The sequence below is a fragment of the Mustelus asterias genome, chromosome 18 (assembly GCF_964213995.1).
Source record: "Mustelus asterias chromosome 18, sMusAst1.hap1.1, whole genome shotgun sequence".
In the NCBI taxonomy this organism is placed as follows: domain Eukaryota; kingdom Metazoa; phylum Chordata; class Chondrichthyes; order Carcharhiniformes; family Triakidae; genus Mustelus; species Mustelus asterias.
The window spans coordinates 88627232-88651918 of record NC_135818.1 but is presented as its reverse complement, the minus strand read 5'-3'; the positions used below and the strand labels follow the sequence as shown (position 1 = coordinate 88651918).

General features: G+C 53.6%; 1 protein-coding gene across 6 annotated transcripts in view; it reads left to right on the top strand.

Moving 5' to 3' along the window:
- The window catches only part of LOC144507345 (nesprin-2-like), a 316785-nt gene that overhangs the window by 170720 nt on the left and 121378 nt on the right, over nucleotides 1-24687 (top strand). For 5 of the 6 annotated variants that reach the window (XM_078234517.1, XM_078234521.1, XM_078234518.1 and 2 more), the window contains 3 exons: nucleotides 1486-1608; nucleotides 3806-3946; nucleotides 12492-12662. In XM_078234517.1, coding sequence (XP_078090643.1) covers nucleotides 1486-1608; nucleotides 3806-3946; nucleotides 12492-12662 — 435 coding nt within the window. The remainder of the gene's footprint in view (nucleotides 1-1485; nucleotides 1609-3805; nucleotides 3947-12491; nucleotides 12663-24687) is intronic. The other variant, XM_078234520.1, reaches the window with a different exon arrangement.

The following is a 24687-nucleotide window of genomic DNA, read 5'->3' as shown; positions in this document are numbered from 1 at the left end:
ATAGGACAGAGATTGTTAAAAAGGACACTTCACAGTCACTTTTACTGATGCCAGCTTTTTATTCCCAATTTTCAAGGATTCTGGGACTGTCCTTGATGAGGTCTGAGCCAGTGTTTATGGGGTTACTGTTTTACTGAGGTTTAACCACTCTTCAATCTGTTACCATGTCGTGTGTCTTACCGATTACCTCAATGAGATTTTGCTTGTTCTTTGATCGACTTGAGATGGTCAGTCTGTAGTTTATCTCGAAACGGTTTATTAAGATCTATTTACAAAGACCTCAGTGTAAGCACATGGTTCCCCGGACACAGACTGTCTGAGCGTCATGCTCCATTGGAACCTCTTGGTCACCTGACTCTCAATGTCACACGTGCATCATTCACCCCTTATTCCACAGTCAGTACTAGCAGTTGGTGTGGAAACTGAGCCACCACAGGTACAGCCACTTAATAGTTGATCCCTTGATGCACTTGCACCCTGATGATTTTTGTGTGAAAGTGTAAACAGGAGATAGCCAATCACTTATACAATAAAAATAAAATTACATCATTTAAAAACTAATTACTGTGGATGCTGGAAATCGGAAATAAAAACAGAAAATGCTGGATAAACTCAGCAGGTCTGGCAGCGTCTGTGGAGCGAGAAACATAGTTAACATGGACTCTAAAATGACTCTTCTTTGGAATAGCCAATCACAGCTCACTTTGGAATAGCCAATCACAGTTTACGTTACATCTCCTGGATTCCTCCCCCATCCCCACCCACTCTCCGCCCCAGAGTCAAATCTGTCATTCGCTGTAGGTCATAATTACAGTCCAGTCCGAGGTTTAAAGCCTTACACTCTCTCCTTATTCTAATATAATACAGCTGCAGCAAGGTCGGAAATGGAAAGGTGTCAGCCGCTTTTAGCTTTCAACAGAAACCATACAGTCTGGGATCACCCAGTTCTCCGTCACATTGGACTCTGTGTGAAAGGATATTCCTGATAAAGATAGAGGGCCTTTGAAGGAGCTGCCCATTGATTGTGTGACTGGACCTGATAAGTTTAACCAGCCTTTCAGTGGCGCTCTCCCCTCTGACTCAGTCACGGGTTCAGATCCCACTCCATAGACCCGAACACAGAATCTAGGCTGACACTCGGAGAGCAGAACCTTCAGAGCTGCAATCTTTCAGATGTGACATCAAACCAAGGCCCCTTTGACCTCACAGTGGCACTAATGATTCTTTGACATGATTTTGAAGAAGAACGGGGGTGGGGGGAGGGGGGGGGGGCGGGGGGGAGGTTCTCCACAGATTCCTGGCCAATATTTACCCCTCAACCAACATCATAGATAATCATTATTGCATTGCTGTTTGTGGGATCCTGCTATGCACCACATTTTCTGCAGCAGTGACTATACTTCCAAGATTACCTCATTGCCTGTAAGGCGCTTTGGGATGTCGTGAGGATATCAGAAATATTACGGAAATGTTCCTTTATTCCAGGTTATGCCGATTGGTAAACTGCCTTCCTTGATGGAGGAGGATGAGGATGAGGAAGATGAGAACACTGCGGAGTCAGTAAAGAGAAGCCAATCCCCAGAGCCGGCCCGACACTCCTTGCCGTTGGTAAGCAGCCAATCAATCAAGTCCCATTCGCTCATCATTCCTCTGCTCACTGGCCTGCACTGGCGCCCAATCCTCAAATCTTCCCAATCGTCTCATCCTGGTCTTCAAATCCCACCACAACCTCACTGCTCTCTATCTCTCCAATCTCCGCCAGCCTCACAATGCTCCAGGATCTCTGCATTCCTCCAAATCTGGGTGGTGAATTCACTTTGATTTCAGTGCCTTCAGCTGCCTGGGCCCTAAACTCTGGAATTCCCCCCCTAAATCCCTCCACCTGCACCCCACTCTGAACCATGCTCAATCTAACATCTCAGCAGCAAATGGGAGTTGTTGATTCGCTGTGAACCAACATGGTAGAGTCACTGTATAAACGCAAGTTGTTATTCAATGTTCTCCATCTCTAAACTGTCCACTGTGGAAAGATCATCCAGCAAAGCAAAGCTCATACTCAGCTTCTATTCTCTATTACTAACCGTCATCACAAATCATCCATTGCCTCTGCCCCCTACTCCCCTCCCCACTCCCTTCCCCTCGTCTCCTCCCCCACTCCCCTCCCCTCGTCCTCTCCCCCACTCCCGTCCGCTCCCTCATCCCCTCCCCTACTCTCCTCCGCCCCCTCATCCCCTCCCCCACTTCCCTCCGCTCCCTCATCCCCTCCCCCACCCCCCTCTGCCCCCTGATCCTCTCCCCCACTCGTCCCTTCCCCACTCCCCTCTGCCCCCTCATTCCCTCTGCTCCCTCGTCCCCTCCCCCACTCCCCTCTGCTCCCTCATCCCCTCCCCCACTCCCTCATCCCCTCCCCCACTCCCTCATCCCTCCCCTCCGCTCCCTCATCCCCTCCCCACTCCCCTGTCCCCTCCCCCACTCCCCTGTCCCCTCCCCCACTCCCCTCCGCCCCCTCAGCCACTCCCTCTGTCCCCTCACCCTCATAGTGGGGTGGGGGGATATGAAATCAATTAAACATTTGACAGTTTACCTCACTGAGTCACAACATTATCATCTCTCTGCCCGTCGACAAACCCGCTTGCCGTTCCACTCTTGATCTCAGCCTCCCAGCACCAGAGTCCCACAGGCAATCCATGCAGCAAAGGATAAAAGGCACCCCTTCAGGGACATGGGACAAACAGTCACACTGGGTGCCTGCCTGGCCTGCTGCTGGTGGCTCAGTCACTGCCCCCTCTCTAGCAGAGGCACTGATGTTTCTCCAAGCTGTGATAAGAACTCAGCACAGGCCACAAATGGAGCCTGGGAATTTCCTGCCCTGCCTAGCCCAGCAGTGGAGACTCTATCAGGGAGTGAGTGGCATCTTCAACATCTTTAATCCAACTTAGTTAACTGTGTTATAAAGTCCAGTTACTGTTATATTATTAATTAGCTGCTGCATTTCCTACATTACAACATTTACAGAATTACTTCATTGACTAAAATCTGCTCTTTGGGATATGCTGTTATTACAGCAATGGGAATCTTTGTTTTTCCCCGGGTCACAGTGTGTAATATGTTTGGACAGTCGAACATGATCAGGGTTAACTCTGGAGTGGTCGGACTTGTTTAGCAGGTGCTGGTGCCAGGGACCGGATTGAATTCTCTGATAAACACACCAAGCTGCCTGGCTTCCCAGCCAACACGCTTCTGTCTGAACTGGCTCCTGACTCGTTAGCATTTCACTCTGCCTCATATCCTGTCACACTGCCACTATCAGCTTATTGGACTGACTCTCAAAGCCCTGACAGCGATCACCTGACGTTAGCTCCATCAGGTAAACTCTCTGAAGATTAAGTTTAAAGGAAGTGTGGGGTTTGAGTTCCGTTCATTCACATTATTTCTCCCTTCCTCCCTTTCTTGTCCCTTCCCTCATCTCAATCCCTCCATCTCACGCTCATGCCTTCCACTATTCCTCCCCGTTCTCTCCCTCAATGCTCCCTCTCCCTTGCTTCCGATCTCGATTCTCCCTCTCTTCTCTTCCCATTCCATCCCTCCTCTCACCCTCTTCCCTCCACTGTCCCATTCTCTTTCTCTTCTCTCTCCTCCCCACGCCTTACCCCATCTCTCCTCTTCATTCTCTTTCTTCTCACACTCTCCCTCTTAATAATCCCCCATCCTCTCCCCTCCCTCTCCTTTCCTCATCTTGCTCACCTGATCTCTCTCTCTCTCTCCCCTTTCCTCCATCTTTCTCTCCCTCCCTCCATCCTCACAGTCACTGGAGGATCTCAATGTCTGCCGGGACCAAGCCACCACACTGGAGCGTTGGTTGGACGGGGCCCAGGAGTCGCTGGGAGTGAGTGGTGGGGACCAGGAGATGCAGCAGGGTATGGAAGAGCAACTGATACAGTCACAGGTGAGAACCTATCGGTGATGACTTGCTGCAGTCACCTTTTCCCACCCCTCTCCCAGCACCCACCCCTCTCTCAGGCCTCCCAACCCATCACCCGTGCAGCCACCCCCAACATTTCCCCCACCCTCTCCCGTCTCCACCCCTCCCCTTCTCACCACCTCTCCTTCTACCCTCATCCCATTCATCACCCATCCATCCCCGACTCCTACACAGTTTTCCCATGGATTGGCAACAATGACTTCACTGCAGTCAGGTGAGAGACAAGGGTCAAAGTTCAACATGGCTCTTCCCACCTCAAAGCTTGGGATCATGGACTTGGTGCTCCGTCACTATCAGGTGAGAGGTGAGGGTGAAAGGCCAGTATCCAGGCGGCACTCTTGCTATGTACTTCCATCGGTATAAATTCTTTCCTCATTTGAATGGGAAGTTTCCAGTCAAAGTCCATTCCCTCGCCCCCTCCCTATCTATACGACGCAGAGAGGTTCAGCCAGCTGTCCCTCTGGTCCAGTAAAATCCAGAATGACCCACTCACAGGGGGAGGGCTCGATAACTCGATCCGGCTCCCCGATCAGGCTGTTTATAGTGGATCTGCTGCCTGCCACAATTACAAACTCTGTGGGCCCCACACAGTCTGTTTGTTCTTATACACAAGACTGAATGTCATAAGTTAATATTTAAACAAGTACAGGTTCAACCAGTCATCATCTATTCATTAAACCAGTCGGTAGTCCAGGGTTACTAACTCTCATTGGATAGATTCCTGGAGGACTGATCATGTGACATTTGATCACCGGCACTTTGCAATTATATGGTAACAGAGCCAAATATTGCAGACACATTTTCAAATAATATTGGAGACTGAGACACGTAAAGGAATATTAGGATAGGTGACCAAAATCTTGCTTTAAAGGAGCATCGAAACAGATCAGATTGGAACCAAATGATACTGAATCCTGTGACTAGTGTTCCCAACTCTGATTGGATGTGCCCCTGGAGGTTTGATCATATGACCACCAACCTCCAACTGCTCCATCCCATTGGCTGCCTGACTTGTCCGTCTGCCTGATGTCCCAGCTTCCCCAGCCAATTGGATCAAGAGAAGTTGCATTGCTGCACAGTTGAATGATTTTGGACAGTTGACAGCCATGGCTGATATCGTTGTAACCAATAAACTGAAGTCCTCAGGAAAACAATTGAAGAAAAATCACAACTGTTTAGTAGGCCCCAGGATTGTTTTTGCTGTCTGCTAACAGCAGCGCCCAGGTAAATTTTTAAATTGCTTGAGAATTGGCCATTCTAACATCTGCACAGCTACTACTGACACTTCAGCAATGTAACCCCTAATGCCCCCCTCGCCACCCAGCCAGCATCAACAAGCTTAGAGAACAGGACATGTGAAAAGTAAAATCTAAAAATGAATGCACACAGTAACAGCCATTGGTTCCTGATACAGTTAGTACAGACAGTGATGGAGAAGAGTACACCGAGCGAGTGATAGAGTCAGAGGATGTGTGACAGAGAGAGAGCGAGAGAGAGCTGTCTAAAACATGGAGACAGGGTACCAGGGAGGGACACTGACTGGTGCCTGTTGAAAATTCACAATAAAGAGTGTTGGAGGGAGTATCAGCAAGGGGCAGTATCACCCAAGAGTCAAAATTCCTCCGGGGCCCCTTGGTACCATACTCCATTACAGCCTTGGTTCAAACATGGGTAAGAGAGCTGAACTCCAAAGGTGAGGCAAGTGTGACTGCCCTTGATATCAAGGCACCAAGTGACCGAGTGTGGCATCAGGAAGCCCTAGTGAAACTGGAGACAATGGGAATCAGGGGAAAAGTATCCATTGGCTGGAGCCATACCCGGCACAAAGGAAGATGGTTTTGGTGGTTGGAGGTCAATCTTCTCAGCTCCAGAAGAGTGTCCGAGGCCCAACCATCTTCAGCTGCTTCATCAATAATCTTCCTTCCATCATAAGGTCAGAAATGGGAATTTCACTGATGATGCAAAAATTCCAGCACCATTTGCAATTTCTCAGATACTGAAGCCGTCCATGTCTAAATGCAACAAGACCTGGACAACATTCAGGCTTGGGCTGACAAGTGGCAAGTAATATTTGTGTCACACAGGTGCCAGGCAAGAATCATCTTCAACAAGAATGAATCTGATTATTTCCCCTTGACATTCAATTACATTACCATCGCTGAATCTCCCACTGTCAACATCCTGGGGGTTACCATTGACCAGAAATAGAATTGGACCAGCCATATAAATCCTGTGGCTACCAGAGCAGTTAAAGGCTAGGAATCTATGGAGAGTAACTCACTTCCTAATTCGCCAAAGCCTGCTAACCATCTACAAGACACAAGTCAGGAGTGTGATGGAATACTCTCCACTTGCCTGGATGGGTGCAGCTCCAATAACACTCAGAAAGCTTGACAGCATCCAGGACAAAGCAGCCCTGCATGATTGGCAGCACATCCACCATTTTCAATGTTCACTCCCTCAATCACCAACACGCAGTGGCAGACATGTGTACCATCTACAAGATGTACTGCTAAAACTCACCAAGTCATCGTCAACAACACCTTCCAAACCCTTGACTTCAACCAACTAGAAGGACAATAGAGTCATAGAGGTTTACAGCATGGAAACAGGCCCTTCGGCCCAACTTGTCCATGCCACCCCTTTTTTAAAAAAAACCCCAAGCTAATCCCTATTGCCTGCATTTGGCCCATATCCCTCTATACCCATCGTACCCATGTAACTATCTAAATGCTTTTTAAAAGATAAAATTGTACCCGCCTCTACTACTACCTCTGGCAGCTTGTTCCAGACACTCACCACCCTCTGTGTGAAAAGATTGCCCCTCTGGACACTTTTGTATCTCTCCCCTCTCACCTTAAACCTATGCCCTCTTGTTTTAGACTTCCCTACCTTTGGGAAAAGATATTGACTATCTACCTTGTCTATGCCCCTCATTATTTTATAGACATCTATAAGGTCACCCCTCAGCCTCCTATGCTCCAGAGAAAAAAGTCCCAGTGTATTCAGCCTCTCCTTATAACTCAATCCATCAAGTCCCGGTAGCATCCTAGTAAATCTTTTCTGCACTCTTTCTAGTTTAATAATATCCTTTCTATAATAGGGTGACTGGAATTGCACACAGTATTCCAAGTGTGGCCTCACCAATGTCTTGTACAACTTCAACAAGATGTCCCAACTCCTGTATTCAGTGTTCTGACTGACGAAACCAAACATGCCAAATGCCTTCTTCACAACTCTGTCCACCTGTGACTCTACTTTCAAGGGCAGCAGATACATGGGAACACCGCCATCTGCAAGTTTCCTTCCAATCCACTAACCATCCTGACTTGGAAATATATCACCGTTCCTTCACTGTCACTGGATCAAAATCTGGTCACTCCCTAACAGCACTATGGGTGTACCTACACTTCAGGGACTGTAATGCTTTAAGGCAGTTCACCACTATCTTCTCGAGGGCAATTAGTGATGGGCAATAAATGCTGGCCTTTCCTAGTGGCACTCATTTCTCATGAATGAATTTTAAAAACCTTCAGCATTTAAAAAGAAACTCTATTCTTGGGTTCAGCAGCAGATTTATACGGCATTGGGTAAAAGTATTCAGTTCATTAAAATGTAATTTAAAACCCATCTGTCTTCACTTCTACCCTCTTGTCACACAAGCTGACTCTCTCTCGTTTCCTGTCAGGCCCGTTTCTCCTCTATATCTCTATCTTCCTTTCTTTGATTCTGTCTCTGTTATTGCCTCTCAGTCTCTCACTCTCTGCCTTGTTTTCTCTCTTTCTCTCGCTATGACAGTCCTCTCTGAAATGGAGTGGAGTATATTTGAGTTTCTGATTGGTGTCCAGATCGGGAGTTGCTGCAGGCTCCATTATACTGAACCTTGCGCATGTGTTCCTTCAGGAGGTCTGCCTTCTATTCCTTTTGATCAGGTTTAAACCTCAGGGCTAGGTGAGACGGAGAGGAGGGAATTGAATAGATACTTAAAAATGATGAAAAGGTCAATTTAATAGAGTGACTGAAGAATTAATTTCTCCTGATCCAGAGCTCCTATCTGCTAATAGTTTCTGGGAAAAATACAAAGATATTACATTAGTTCACAAAACATTGTGTTCTTATTGAATTCATTTCTCAGTCCCTGGCTGCGACACAACTGGAGCTATTAGGGTAACTCTGGTGCTCTAATCAGCTCCTTTAGATGCACGGTTTGTTAGTTTATTTTAGAATCTTTTATTGCACTGAAAATTGATCCTTGAACTCAGAACTCACTCACCAGGGGTATGGAGGGAGGTTTGCCAAGGAAATAAAGACACAATCGGTCGGTCCAAAGAGAACATTATGTTACTGCCTGTTCATTATCTCGTGTCTGAGTGTGACGCATGACAGCATGAGCTCCAATGTCTGATTATCCCCTCTCTCTCTCTCCGCCTCTTGTCAGCTGTGAGTCAGTGACTAGCTCTCTCACAGAAACTCATTAGTCCCACTCCAGAGACTTCAGCACAAGTTGCAGACTGACACGCTGGTGCAGGACTGAAGGGGTGCTGTGCTGCCCAAGGTGCCATCTTTCAGATCAGAATTTGAACCAAGGCCAATCTGCCCTTGCAAGTGGGTGTAAAATATCGCTCAGCACTACTTTCCCAGAGATGTGTAGGTTAGGAGGATTGGCCATGCTACATTGCCCCTTAATAGAACATAGAACAGTACAGCACAGTACAGGCCCTTCGGCCCACGATGTTGTGCCGAACCTTTTCCGAAACCAAGATCAAGCTATCCCACTCCCTATCATTCTAGTGTGCTCCATGTGCCTATCCAATAACCGCTTGAAAGTTCCTAAAGTGTCCGACTCCACTATCACAGCAGGCAGTCCATTCCACACCCCAACCATTCTCTGAGTAAAGAACCTACCTCGTACATCCCTCCTATATCTTCCACCACGAACCTTATAGTTATGCCCCCTAGTAACAGCTACATCCACCCGAGGAAATAGTCTCTGAACGTCCACTCTATCTATCCCCCTCATCATCTTATAAACCTCTATTAAGTCACCTCTCAACCTCCTCTGTTCTAAAGAGAAAAGCCCTTGCTCCCTCAACCTTTCCTCATAAAACTCCTACCCTCCAAACCAGGCAGCATCCTGGTAAATCTCCTTTGCACTCTTTCCAGTGTTTCCACATCCTTCTTATAGTGAGGTGATCCGAACTGCACACAATATTCCAAATGTGGTCTCATCAAGGTCCTGTTCAGTTGCAGCATAACCCCACGGCTCTTAAACCCCTTGTTAATAAACGCTAACACACTATAGGCCTTCTTCACGGCTCTATCCACTTGAGTGGCAACCTTCAGAGACCTGTGGATATGAACCCCAAGATCTCTTTGTTCCTCCACATTGCTCAGAACCTTACCTTTGACCCTGTAATCCGCATTCAAATTTGTCCTACCAAAATGAATCACCTCGCACTTATCAGGGTTAAACTCCATCTGCCATTTTTCGGCCCAGCTCTGCATCCTATCTATGTCTCTTTGCAGCCTTCAACAGCCCTCCACCTCATCCACTACTCCACCAATCTTGGTGTCATCAGCACATTTAATGATCCACCCTTCAGCCCCCTCCTCCAAGTCATTGATAAAAATCACAAATAGCAGAGGACCAAGCACTGATTCCTGTGGTACACCGCTGGTAACTGGTCTCCAGTCTGAAAATTTTCCATCCACCACCACCCTCTGTCTTCTTTGAGATAGCTAGTTACTTATCCAATCGGCCAAATTTTCCTCTATCCCACACCTCCTTACTTTCTTCATGAGCCTGCCATGGGGAATCTTATCAAACGCCTTACTAAAATCCATGTATACGACATCAACTGCTCTACCTTCATTGACACACTTAGTTACCTCCTCAAAAAATTCAATCAAATTTGTGAGGCAAGACTTACCCTTCACGAATCCGTGTTGACTATCCTGGATTAAGCTGCATCTTTCTAAATGGTCGAAAATCCTATCCCTCAGGACCTTTTCCATTAACTTACTGACCACCGAAGTAAGACTAACCGGCCTATAATTACCAGGGTCATTCCTATTTCCTTTCTTGAACAAAGGAACAACATTCGCCACTCTCCAGTCCTCTGGCACTATCCCTGTGGACAGTGAGGACCCAAAGATCAAAGCCAAAGGCTCTGCAATCTCATCCCTTGCCGCCCAAAGAATCCTAGGATATATCTCATCTGGCCCAGGGGACTTATCGACTTTCAGGTTTTTCAAAATTGCTAATACATCTTCCCTCAGAACATCTGCCTCCTCCAGCCCATATCACACTCTCATCCTCAAAAACATGGCCCCTTTCCTTGGTGAACACTGAAGACAAGTATTCATTCATCGCCTCTCCTATCTCTTCTGACTCCATGCACAAGTTCCCACTACTGTCCTTGACCCGCCCTAACCTCACCCTGGTCATTCTTTTATTCCTCACATAAGAGTAAAAAGCCTTGGGGTTTTCCTTGATCCGACCCGCCAAGGACTTCTCATGCCCCCTCCTCGCTCTCCTAAGCCCCTTTTTCAGCTCATTCCTTGCTAACTTGTAACCCTGAATTGAGCCATCTGAACCTTGTTTCCTCATCCCTACATAAGCTTCCCTCTTCCTTTTTACAAGACATTCCATCTCTTTTGTGAACCATGGTTCCCTCACTCGGCCATTTCCTCCCTGCATGACAGGGACATACCTATCAAGGACACGCAGTATTTGTTCTTTGAACAAGCTCCACTTTTCATTTGTGCCTTTCCCTGACAGTTTCTGTTCCCATCTTATGCTCCCTAATTCTTGCCTAACCGCATCATAATTACCCCTCTCCCAATTATAAACCTTGCCCTGCCGTACGGCCCTATCCCTCTCCATTGCAATAATGAAAGACACCAAATTGTGGTCACTATCTCCAAAGTGCTCTCCCACAAACAAATCTAACACTTGGCCCAGTTCATTTCCCAGTACCAAATCCAATGTGGCCCCACCTCTTGTCGGCCTATCCACACATTGTGTCAGGAAACTCTCCTGCACACACTGTACAAAAAGTGCCCCATCCGAACTATTCGACCTATAAAGGTTCCAATCAATATTTGGAAAGTTAAAGTCACCCATGACAACTACCCTGTGACCTCCACACCTATCCATAATCTGCTTTGCAATTTCTTCCTCTACATCTCTATTACTATTTGGGGGCCTATAGTAAACTCCTAACAACGTGACCGCTCCTTTCCTATTTATAACTTCAGCCCATATTACCTCAGTAGGCAGATCCCCCTCGAACTGCCTTTCTGCAGCCGTTAAACTCTCCTTGATTAACAATGCTACTCCACCACCTCTTTTACCACCTTCCCTACTCTTACTGAAACATCTATACCCCGGAACTTCCAACAACCATTCCTGTCCCTGTTCTAACCATGTCTCCGTAATGGCCACAACATCGTAGTCCAAAGATCTGTGGGTTAGGGGGATAGCGAGGTAAATGTGTGGGATTATGGGGATAGGGTGGGGTGAGTGGGCCCAGGTGGGATGCTCTGTCAGGGAGTTGGTGCAGACTCGATGGGCTGAATGGCCTCCTTCTGCACTGTAGGGATTCTATTTCAAAGAGGAGCTGATTTGATTTGATTTATTATTGTCACATGTATTTACATACAGTTAAAAGTATTGTTTCTTGCGCGCTATACAGACAAAGCATACCGTTCATAGAGAAGGAAACGAGAGAGTGCAGAATGTAGTGGTACAGTCATAGCTAGGGTGTAGAGAAAGATCAACTTAGTGCAAGGTAGGTCCATTCAAATTCTGACAGCAGCAGGGAAGAAGCTCTTCTTGAGTCGGTTGGTATGTGACCTCAGACTTTTGTATCTTTTTCCCGACGGAAGAAGGTGGAAGAGAGAATGTCCGGGGTGTGTGGGGTCCTTAATTATGCTAGCTGCTTTGCCAAGGCAGTGGGAAGTGTAGACAGAGTCAGTGGATGGGAGGCTGGTTCGTGTGATGGATTGGGCTACATTCACGACCTTTTGTAGTTCCTTGCGGTATTGGGCAGAGCAGGTGCCATACCAACTGTGATACAACCGAAAAGAATGCTTTCTATGGTGCATCTATAAAAGTTGGTGAGAGTTGTAGCTGGCATACCAAATTTCCTTAGTCTTTTGAGAAAGTAGAGGCTTTGGTGGGCTTTTTTTAACTATAGTGTCGGTATAGGGGGACCAGGACAGGTTGTTGGTGATCTGGACACCTAAAAACTTGAAGCTCTCGACCCTTTCTACTTTGTGTGGAGTTCTAGCCAGTGTCCTTCTGGCCAATATTTATCCCTCAATCAACATCACAGACAGATGATCATGTTGCTGATTGCGGGATCTTACTGTGCACGCCTTTCTTACACTGCACAGTCATTAGACTTAAAAGTATGTGATTGGTTGTAGAATGCTCTGGGCTGATTGGAGGTTATGAAACGCGCTCTAAAAATACAAGTGTTTTTTGTCTGCCCTCTTCATGCAGAGAATGCTGTTAGAGATTGAACAGAAGGTCTCGGAGCTGGGACAGGCAAGTCAGGAGGGAGGTGGCACTCTGCAGCCTGAACTCGAGTTACTCTCACTCCGTCTGGGGATGTTAAAAAGCAGCCTGGTGACGTTCCAGGCTAAACTGCAGGACATACAGAGTGAGGACCAGGTACAGTCAGGATAATTCACTGTCAATGCAGCAGCGACGATCACATAGTGCACCATTATTCCATATATCCTAGTTTCCCATTCTGTCTTCTTTACCCCTTTGTTACCTCCTCCAGCTGTGTAGCTCCCCATTCTCCCAGCATGCATCTCACCCCCCCAACCCTCAGCACGTACCTCACCCCCCAACCCCCAGCACAGACCTCACCCCCTCCCTACCCCAACCCCCAGCACGTACCTCACCTCCTCCCCCCAACCCCCAACACGTACCTCCCCCTCCCCCCAACCCCCAGCACGTACCTCACCTCCTCCCCTCCCCCCCAACCCCCAGCACGTACCTCACCCCCTCCCCCCCAACCCCCAGCACGTACCACACCCTCCCCCCCAACCCCCAGCACGTACCTCACCCCCTCCCCCCCAACACCCAGCACGTACCTCACCTCCTCCCCCACCCCCAGCACGTACCTCACCCTCCCCCCCAACCCCCAGCACGTACCTCCCCCTCCCCCCCAACCCCCAGCACGTACCTCCCCCTCCCCCCAACCCCCAGCACGTACCTCACCCCCTCCCCCCCAACCCCCAGCACGTACCTCACCCCCTCCCCCCCAACCCCCAGCACGTACCTCACCCCCTCCCCCACCCCCAGCACGTACCTCACCCCCTCCCCCCCAAACCCCAGCGCGTACCTCCCCCTCCCCCCCAACCCCCAGCACGTACCTCACCCCCTCCACCCCAACCCCCAGCACGTACCTCACCCCCTCCACCCCAACCCCCCAGCACGTACCTCACCCCCTCCCCCCCAACCCCCAGCACGTACCTCACCCTCCCCCCCAACCCCCAGCACGTACCTCACCCTCACCCCCAGCACGTACCTCACCCTCCCCCCCAACCCCCAACACGTACCTCACCCTCCCCCCCACCCCAGCACGTACCTCACCCCCTCCCCCCAACCCCCAGCACGTACCTCACCCTCCCCCCCAACCCCCAGCACAGACCTCACCCCCTCCCTCCCCCAACCCCCAGCACGTACCTCACCCTCCCCCACCCCCAGCACGTACCTCACCCTCCCCCCCAACCCCCAGCACGTACCTCACCCTCACCCCCACCCCCAGCACGTACCTCACCCCCTCCCCCCGGCCCCCAGCACGTACCTCACCGTCCCCCCCCACCCCCAGCACGTACCTCACCCTCCCCCCCATCCCCAGCACGTACCTCACCCTCCCCCCCAACCCCCAGCACAGACCTCACCCTCCCCCCAAGCCCCAGCACAGACCTCACCCCCTCCCCCCCAACCCCCAGTACGTACCTCACCCTCCCCCCCACCCCCAGCACGTACCTCACCCTCCCCTCCCAACCCCCAACACGTACCTCACCCTCCCCCCCAACCCCCAGCACGTACCTCACCCTCCCCCCAACCCCCAACACGTACCTCACCCTCCCCCCCAACCCCCAGCACATACCTCACCCTCCCCCCCAACCCCCAGCACGTACCTCACCCTCCCCCCCAACCCCCAGCACGTACCTCACCCTCCCCCCAACCCCACGCACGTACCTCACCCCCTCCCCCCCAACCCCCAGCACGTTCCTCACCCCCTCCCCCACCCCCAGCACGTACCTCACCCCCTCCCCCCCAACCCCCAGCGCGTACCTCCCCCTCCCCCCCAACCCCCAGCGCGTACCTCACCCCCTCCACCCCAACCCCCAGCACGTACCTCACCCCCTCCACCCCAACCCCCAGCATGTACCTCACCCCCTCCCCCACCCCCAGCACGTACCTCACCCTCCCCCCCAACCCCCAGCACGTACCTCACCCTCACCCCCAGCACGTACCTCACCCTCCACCCCAACCCCCAACACGTACCTCACCCTCCCCCCCACCCCCAGCACGTACCTCACCCTCCCCCCCAACCCCCAGCACAGACCTCACCCCCTCCCTCCCCCAACCCCCAGCACGTACCTCACCCTCCCCCACCCCCAGCACGTACCTCACCCTCCCCCCCAACCCCCAGCACGTACCTCATCCTCACCCCCAGCACGTACCTCACCCTCCCCCCAAACCCCAACACGTACCTCACCCTCCCCCCCACCCCCAGCACGTACCTCACCCCCTCCCCCCCGCCCCCAGCATGTACCTCACCGTCCCCCCCCACCCCCAGCACGTACCTCACCCTCCCCCCCCACCCCCAGCACGTACCTCACCCCCCCCCAACCCCCAGCACAGACCTCACCCTCCCCCCCCACCCCCAGCACGTACCTCATCCTCCCCCCCCACCCCCAGCACGTACCTCACCCCCCCCCAACCCCCAGCACAGACCTCACCCTCCCCCCCAACCCCCAGCACAGACCTCACCCCCTCCCCCCAACCCCCAGCACGTACCTCACCCTCCCCCCAACCCCCAACACGTACCTCACCCTCCCCCCCACCCCCAGCACGTACCTCACCCTCCCCCCCCAACCCCCAACACGTACCTTACCCTTCCCCCCACCCCCAGCACGTACCTCACCCTCCCCCCCAACCCCCAGCACATACCTCACCCTCCCCCCCAACCCCCAGCACGTACCTCACCCTCCCCCCCAACCCCCAGCACGTACCTCACCCTCCCCCCACCCCCAACCCGTACCTCACCCCCTCCCCCCCACCCTCAGCACGTACCTCCCCCCTCCCCCCCACCCCCAGCACGTACCTGACCCCCTCCTCCCCACCCCCAGCACGTACCTCACCCCCTCCCCCCCACCCCCAGCACGTACCTCACCCTCCCCCCCAACCCCCAGCACGTACCTCCCCCTCCCCCCCAACCCCCAGCACGTACCTCACCCTCCCCCCAACCCCCAGCACGTACCTCACCCCCTCCCCCCCAACCCCCAGCACGTACCTCACCCCCTCCCCCACCCCCAGCACGTACCTCACCCCCTCCCCCCCAACCCCCAGCACGTACCTCACCCCCTCCCCCACCCCCAGCACGTACCTCACCCCCTCCCCCCCAAACCCCAGCGCGTACCTCCCCCTCCCCCCCAACCCCCAGCACGTACCTCACCCCCTCCACCCCAACCCCCAGCACGGACCTCACCCCCTCCACCCCAACCCCCCAGCACGTACCTCACCCCCTCCCCCCCAACCCCCAGCACGTACCTCACCCTCCCCCCCAACCCCCAGCACGTACCTCACCCTCACCCCCAGCACGTACCTCACCCTCCCCCCCAACCCCCAACACGTACCTCACCCTCCCCCCCACCCCAGCACGTACCTCACCCCCTCCCCCCCAACCCCCAGCACGTACCTCACCCTCCCCCCCAACCCCCAGCACAGACCTCACCCCCTCCCTCCCCCAACCCCCAGCACGTACCTCACCCTCCCCCACCCCCAGCACGTACCTCACCCTCCCCCCCAACCCACAGCACGTACCTCACCCTTACCCCCAGCACGTACCTCACCCTCCCCCCCACCCCCAGCACGTACCTCACCCCCTCCCCCCGGCCCCCAGCACGTACCTCACCGTCCCCCCCCACCCCCAGCACGTACCTCACCCTCCCCCCCACCCCCAGCACGTACCTCACCCTCCCCCCCAACCCCCAGCACAGACCTCACCCTCCCCCCAAGCCCCAGCACAGACCTCACCCCCTCCCCCCCAACCCCCAGCACGTACCTCACCCTCCCCCCCACCCCCAGCACGTACCTCACCCTCCCCCCCCAACCCCCAACACGTACCTCACCCTCCCCCCCAACCCCCAGCACGTACCTCACCCTCCCCCCAACCCCCAACACGTACCTCACCCTCCCCCCCAACCCCCAGCACATACCTCACCCTCCCCCCCAACCCCCAGCACGTACCTCACCCTCCCCCCCAACCCCCAGCACGTACCTCACCCTCCCCCCAACCCCACGCACGTACCTCACCCCCTCCCCCCCAACCCCCAGCACGTTCCTCACCCCCTCCCCCACCCCCAGCACGTACCTCACCCCCTCCCCCCAACCCCCAGCGCGTACCTCCCCCTCCCCCCCAACCCCCAGCGCGTACCTCACCCCCTCCACCCCAACCCCCAGCACGTACCTCACCCCCTCCACCCCAACCCCCAGCATGTACCTCACCCCCTCCCCCACCCCCAGCACGTACCTCACCCTCCCCCCCAACCCCCAGCACGTACCTCATCCTCACCCCCAGCACGTACCTCACCCTCCCCCCAAACCCCAACACGTACCCCTCCCTCCCCCCCACCCCCAGCACGTACCTCACCCCCTCCCCCCCGCCCCCAGCATGTACCTCACCGTCCCCCCCACCCCCAGCACGTACCTCACCCTCCCCCCCCACCCCCAGCACGTACCTCACCCCCCCCAACCCCCAGCACAGACCTCACCCTCCCCCCGCACCCCCAGCACGTACCTCATCCTCCCCCCCCACCCCCAGCACGTACCTCACCCCCCCCCAACCCCCAGCACAGACCTCACCCTCCCCCCCAACCCCCAGCACAGACCTCACCCCCTCCCCCCAACCCCCAGCACGTACCTCACCCTCCCCCCAACCCCCAACACGTACCTCACCCTCCCCCCCACCCCCAGCACGTACCTCACCCTCCCCCCCCAACCCCCAACACGTACCTTACCCTTCCCCCCACCCCCAGCACGTACCTCACCCTCCCCCCAACCCCCAGCACATACCTCACCCTCCCCCCCAACCCCCAGCACGTACCTCACCCTCCCCCCCAACCCCCAGCACGTACCTCACCCTCCCCCCACCCCCAACCCGTACCTCACCCCCTCCCCCCCACCCTCAGCACGTACCTCCCCCCTCCCCCCCACCCCCAGCACGTACCTGACCCCCTCCTCCCCACCCCCAGCACGTACCTCACCCCCTCCCCCCCACCCCCAGCACGTACCTCACCCTCCCCCCCAACCCCCAGCACGTACCTCCCCCTCCCCCCCAACCCCCAGCACGTACCTCACCCTCCCCCAACCCCCAGCACGTACCTCACCCCCTCCCCCCCAACCCCCAGCACGTACCTCACCCCCTCCCCCACCCCCAGCACGTACCTCACCCCCTCCCCCCCAACCCCCAGCACGTACCTCACCCCCTCCCCCACCCCCAGCACGTACCTCACCCCCTCCCCCCCAAACCCCAGCGCGTACCTCCCCCTCCCCCCCCAACCCCCAGCACGTACCTCACCCCCTCCACCCCAACCCCCAGCACGGACCTCACCCCCTCCACCCCAACCCCCCAGCACGTACCTCACCCCCTCCCCCCCAACCCCCAGCACGTACCTCACCCTCCCCCCCAACCCCCAGCACGTACCTCACCCTCACCCCCAGCACGTACCTCACCCTCCCCCCCAACCCCCAACACGTACCTCACCCTCCCCCCCAACCCCCAGCACGTACCTCACCCTCCCCCCAACCCCCAGCACAGACCTCACCCCCTCCCTCCCCCAACCCCCAGCACGTACCTCACCCTCCCCCACCCCCAGCACGTACCTCACCCTCCCCCCAACCCACAGCACGTACCTCACCCTCACCCCCAGCACGTACCTCACCCTCCCCCCACCCCCAGCACGTACCTCACCCCCTCCCCCCGGCCCCCAGCACGTACCTCACCGTCCCCCCCCACCCCCAGCACGTACCTCACCCTCCCCCCACCCCCAGCACGTACCTCACCCTCCCCCCCAACCCCCAGCACAGACCTCACCCTCCCCCCAAGCCCCAGCACAGACCTCACCCCCTCCCCCCCAACCCCCAGCACGTACCTCACCCTCCCCCCCACCCCCAGCACGTACCTCACCCTCCCCCCCCAACCCCCAACACGAACCTCACCCTCCCCCCCAACCCCCAGCACGTACCTCACCCTCCCCCCAACCCCCAACACGTACCTCACCCTCCCCCCCAACCCCCAGCACATACCTCACCCTCCCCCCCAACCCCCAGCACGTACCTCACCCTCCCCCCCCAACCCCCAGCACGTACCTCACCCTCCCCCCAACCCCACGCACGTACCTCACCCCCTCCCCCCCAACCCCCAGCACGTTCCTCACCCCCTCCCCCACCCCCAGCACGTACCTCACCCCCTCCCCCCAACCCCCAGCGCGTACCTCCCCCTCCCCCCCAACCCCCAGCGCGTACCTCACCCCCTCCACCCCAACCCCCAGCACGTACCTCACCCCCTCCACCCCAACCCCCAGCATGTACCTCACCCCCTCCCCCACCCCCAGCACGTACCTCACCCTCCCCCCCAACCCCCAGCACGTACCTCACCCTCACCCCCAGCACGTACCTCACCCTCCCCCCAACCCCCAACACGTACCTCACCCTCCCCCCCACCCCCAGCACGTACCTCACCCTCCCCCCCAACCCCCAGCACAGACCTCACCCCCTCCCTCCCCCAACCCCCAGCACGTACCTCACCCTCCCCCACCCCCAGCACGTACCTCACCCTCCCCCCCAACCCCCAGCACGTACCTCATCCTCACCCCCAGCACGTACCTCACCCTCCCCCCAAACCCCAACACGTACCTCACCCTCCCCCCCACCCCCAGCACGTACCTCACCCCCTCCCCCCCGCCCCCAGCATGTACCTCACCGTCCCCCCCCACCCCCAGCACGTACCTCACCCTCCCCCCCCACCCCCAGCACGTACCTCACCCCCCCCCCAACCCCCAGCACAGACCTCACCCTCCCCCCCCACCCCCAGCACGTACCTCATCCTCCCCCCCACCCCCAGCACGTACCTCACCCCCCCCAACCCCCAGCACAGACCTCACCCTCCCCCCAACCCCCAGCACAGACCTCACCCCCTCCCCCCAACCCCCAGCACGTACCTCACCCTCCCCCCAACCCCCAACACGTACCTCACCCTCCCCCCCACCCCCAGCACGTACCTCACCCTCCCCCCCCAACCCCCAACACGTACCTTACCCTCCCCCCCACCCCCAGCACGTACCTCACCCTCCCCCCCAACCCCCAGCACATACCTCACCCTCCCCCCCAACCCCCAGCACGTACCTCACCCTCCCCCCCAACCCCCAGCACGTACCTCACCCTCCCCCCACCCCCAACCCGTACCTCACCCCCTCCCCCCACCCTCAGCACGTACCTCCCCCCTCCCCCCCACCCCCAGCACGTACCTGACCCCCTCCTCCCCACCCCCAGCACGTACCTCACCCCCTCCCCCCCACCCCCAGCACGTACCTCACCCCCTCCCCCCCACCCCCAGCACGTACCTCACCCTCCCCCCCCCCCCCAGCACGTACCTCACCCCCTCCCCCCCCGCCCCCAGCATGTACCTCCCCCCTCCCCCCAGCACGTACCTCCCCCCTCCCCCCCACCCCCAGCACGTACCTGACCCCCTCCTCCCCACCCCCAGCACGTACCTCACCCCCTCCTCCCTCACCCGCCACACCGGCCGCACTCCCTCACCATCAAGTTCACCTACTTTCACCTGTGTAATGTCACCTGACTCTGACCATCAGCTCATCTACTGAAGAGATAACAAATAGGTTAGACCAAGGAGAGCCAATGGATGTTATCTATCTTGACTTCCAAAAGGCCTTTGACAAGGTGCCTCACGGGAGACTGCTGAGTAAAATAAGGGCCCATGGTATTCGAGGCAAGGTACTAACATGGATTGACGATTGGCTGTCAGACAGAAGGCAGAGAGTTGGGATAAAAGGTTCTTTCTCAGAATGGCAACCGGTGACAAGTGGTGTCCCGCAGGGTTCAGTGTTGGGGCCACAGCTGTTCTCTTTATATATTAACGATCTAGATGACGGGACTGGGAGCATTCTGGCCAAGTTTGCCGATGATACAAAGATAGGTGGAGGGGCAGGTAGTATTGAGGAGGTGGGGAGGCTGCAGAAAGATTTAGACAGTTTAGGAGAGTGGTCCAAGAAGTGGCTGATGAAATTCAACGTGGGCAAGTGCGAGGTCGTACACTTTGGAAAAAAGAATAGAGGCATGGACTATTTTCTAAACGGTGACAAAATTCATAATGCTAAAGTGCAAAGGGACTTGGGAGTCCTAGTCCAGGATTCTCTAAAGGTAAACTTGCAGGTTGAGTCCGTAATTAAGAAAGCAAATGTAATGTTGTCATTTATCTCAAGAGGCTTGGAATACAAAAGCAGGGATGTACTTCTGAGGCTTTATAAAGCACTGGTTAGGCCCCATTTGGAGTACTGTGAGCAATTTTGGGCCCCACACCTCAGGAAGGACATACTGGCACTGGAGCGGGTCCAGCGGAGATTCACACGGATGATCCCAGGAATGGTAGGCCTGACATACGATGAACGTCTGAGGATCGTGGGATTATATTCATTGGAGTTTAGGAGGTTGAGGGGAGATCTGATAGAAACTTACAAGATAATGAACGGCTTAGATAGGATGGACGTAGGGAAGTTGTTTCCATTAACAGGGGAGACTAGGACGCGGGGGCACAGCCTTAGAATAAAAGGGAGTCACTTTAGAACAGAGATGAGGAGAAATTTCTTCAGCCAGAGAGTGGTGGGTCTGTGGAATTCATTGCCACAGAGGGCTGTGGAGGCCGAGACGTTGAGCGTCTTCAAGACAGAAATTGATAAATTCTTGATTTCTCGAGGAATTAAGGGCTATGGGGAGAGAGCGGGTAAATGGAGTTGAAATCAACCATGATTGAATGGTGGAGTGGACTCGATGGGCCGAATGGCCTTACTTCCGCTCCTATGTCTTATGGTCTTATGGTCTTACTGATGAAATTCGCATTGTTTCTTTGCCACTGCTGGACCTTTCTGTATTCCTTCTTGGGGTGTGGGAATTGTAGGCAAGACCAACATTTATTGCCCATCCCTAATTGCCCTTGAACTGAATGACTCGCTCAGCTGTGGCTCTGGGATCACATGTAGGCCAGACCAGGTAAATGTGGCAGATTTCCTTCCCTGAAGGACATTCTTGAGCCAGATGGGCTTTTACAATAATTGATGATAGTTTCATGGTCATCATTACTAGATTTATATTCCAGATTTTATGAATTGAGTTTCAATTCTTCCACCTGCTGTGGTGGGATTTGAAGCTATGTCCCCCACTTGACTATTCCAATGCTCTTCCTGCTGCCTTCCTCTCTTCCACCCTCTAAACTGATTAGAAACTCTGCTGTCTTCTCTAACCACCATTATCCCTGTGCTCGCTGATCTACACCCTCAAATCTCTCCATGGCCTTTCCCCTCCCTGTCTCTGTAACCTCCTCCATACCTGCCACCTTCTGTGATTCCAATTCTGGTCCTTCAGCTGTCCTGATTTTAATCTCTCCACCAGCCGTGCCTACAACCTCTAGGGCCATAAAGTTTTGAATTCCCTCCCTAAACCCCTCCTCCTTCCCCTTTTTGTTTAAGATGCTATTTAAAACCTATCTTTTTGTTTAACCCTTTGTTCATTTGTCCCCATATCCTTCATTAGCTGAAAAATGTTGCTTTTGATCCTGTTATTGTTGATGTTTTATGGTATTTAATGTATTATATCAACGGAAGCGGTTGTTAATGTTAAATCACACAAAAATATTTGCCGCCATTTGGAAAGTCTAATTCTAAGACTGTATCATCAAAGGAGAAAAATTACATCGTGCGACTGTGCAGAGGGACCTGGGGGTCCTTGTGCACAAATCGCAAAAACTCAGTCTGCAGGTGCAGCAGGTGATCAAGAAGGCGAATGGAATGTTGGCCTTTATCGCGAGGGGGATAGAATATAAAAGCAGGGAGGTCTTGCTGCAACTGTACAAGGCACTGGTGAGGCCGCAACTGGAGTACTGTGTGCAGTTTTGGTCCCCTTATTTGCGAAAGGATATATTGGCCTTGGAGGGAGTGCAGAGAAGGTTCACCAGGTTGATACCGGAGATGAGGGGTGTAGCTTATGAGGAGAGATTAAACAGATTGGGTCTGTACTCGTTGGAATTTAGAAGGATGAGGGGTGATCTTACAGAGACATATAAGATAATGAAGGGGCTGGATAGGGTAGAGGTGGAGAGATTCTTTCCACTTAGAAGGGAAACCAGAACTAGAGGGCACAGCCTCAAAATAAGGGGGGGCCGGTTCAGAACAGAGTTGAGGGGGAACTTCTTCACTCAGAGGGTAGTGAATCTCTGGAATTCTCTGCCCGTTGAAGTGGTGGAGGCTTCCTCGTTGAATATGTTTAAATCACGGGTAGATAGTTTTCTGATCGATAAGGGAATTAGGGGTTATGGGGAGCAGGCGGGTAAGTGGAACTGATTCGCTTCAGATCAGCCATGATCTTGTTGAATGGCGGGGCAGGCTCGAAGGGCCAGATGGCCTACTCCTGCTCCTATTTCTTATGTTCTTATGTTCTTATGAACATGGAAACTTTAATTTACGCAGACAGTGGGAGCAGGACCCACGATGATAGTCACATTGTGGGTGTTTGATCATTTTACACAGTAAATATTTGGGGAGGAAAAAAGTTACTCCACATTCCAAAAACAATTACAATTTTAAAACACTTAATTGGCTATAAAGTGCTTAAGGATGGTCTAAGGTTAGCAAGGTGCAATATAAATTACAGGTTTTTTAAGGAATCTTTTGAAAATGTCCCACTTGACAACCTCGAGGTCTCTGAAAACAATGCATTTTGCCAGTGGAGCCCCAACGTACAATTATCCTAAATCTTGCTACAGACTCACATTGTCTGTCTGTAATAGCTCAGTAAAGCACTCCCTATCTTCATGTATATTGAAGTTACAACATGCAAACAGGCCATTTGGCCCAATCAGTCCATGTTAGCATTGAGCCTCAATTACATTTACTCACCCTGTCCTTACATTCTTCCATCTACCTGTCCAATTCCATATTGACATAGTATCTGTCTGAACCATTAACAGTGAGAGTGAATCACACAGTCCTATGTCAACCACTGGCTGTGATTCATTGGTCAGACACTAATTGTCTCCCTTGATGCTGCATTAAGAAGCAATCATTGATTGCATTGCTAATTGCTTCATGGGTTCTATCCATCGCCTATTCCAATTTATTGTTGCCATTGGTTACCCTGGTGGTGTGATTACACAACTGTGGAGTCCATTCCTCCTTTTGGGTTAGTCCACAATATGGTACTGAGTGCACACTGCTATTTCTAATTAGAGCCAGTTTAACACTTGTGACATCTCCTCCAGATTTATCTCTTCCCTGCCAAAGAAAGTTAATCCATTCTACTCGAAATACCACCCTCCAAACCTCAGCCCATCATGGACTAGACCTACCCATTTATCTTAGCCTGTAGGCCATGTACACTCTTTCAGCCGTTTAATCTGACTTTATAAATAACCATTGAATACAAAAGCAAAGTAGTTATGCAGCACCTTTATAAATTGCTGGTTAGGCCTCAGCTGGAGTATTGTGTACAATTCTGGCTGCCACACTTTGAGAAGAATGGCAAGGCTTTGGAGTGGGTGCAAAGGCGATTAATTAGGATGGTACCAGGAAGGAGGGACTTCCAATGTGTGGAGAGACTGGAGAAGCTGAAATTGTTCTCTGTAGGGCAGAGAAGACTAAGGGTGGATTTAATAGAGAAAATTCACAATTATGAATGGTTTCTCTAGATTAAATAAGGAGGAAAGGTTTACAGTGGTGACCAGAGAACACTGAATGAGGGTGATTGGCAGAAGAGCCAGAATTGAGGTGACAATTGTTTTTCCACAGTGAGTTATTGTGATGTGGGATGTGCTGCAGTGGAAGCAGATTCAACAGGAAATTTCACAAGAAAATTGGGGAAATATTTTAAAACAAATATGTGCAGGGGTATACAGAAAGGGAGAGAAGTGTGACTAACTACACAGTTTTTTCAAGGAGCTGGCACAGATGTGATGGGCTGAATGATCTTCTGCACTGTAAGAATGTGTGATTGATGCGGGGGAGAGTTTATGAAAGATAAATCAATAAGTTTTTAAGCATTGTAACATTGCTGAAGCTTGCAGGGAGCTTCTTCACTATCTTATTTCACCCAATCCAGAATGATTCTCTCTGAGGACAATCCTGTCATTCTGCTGATCAGACCTAACCATTTGCTTACTCGA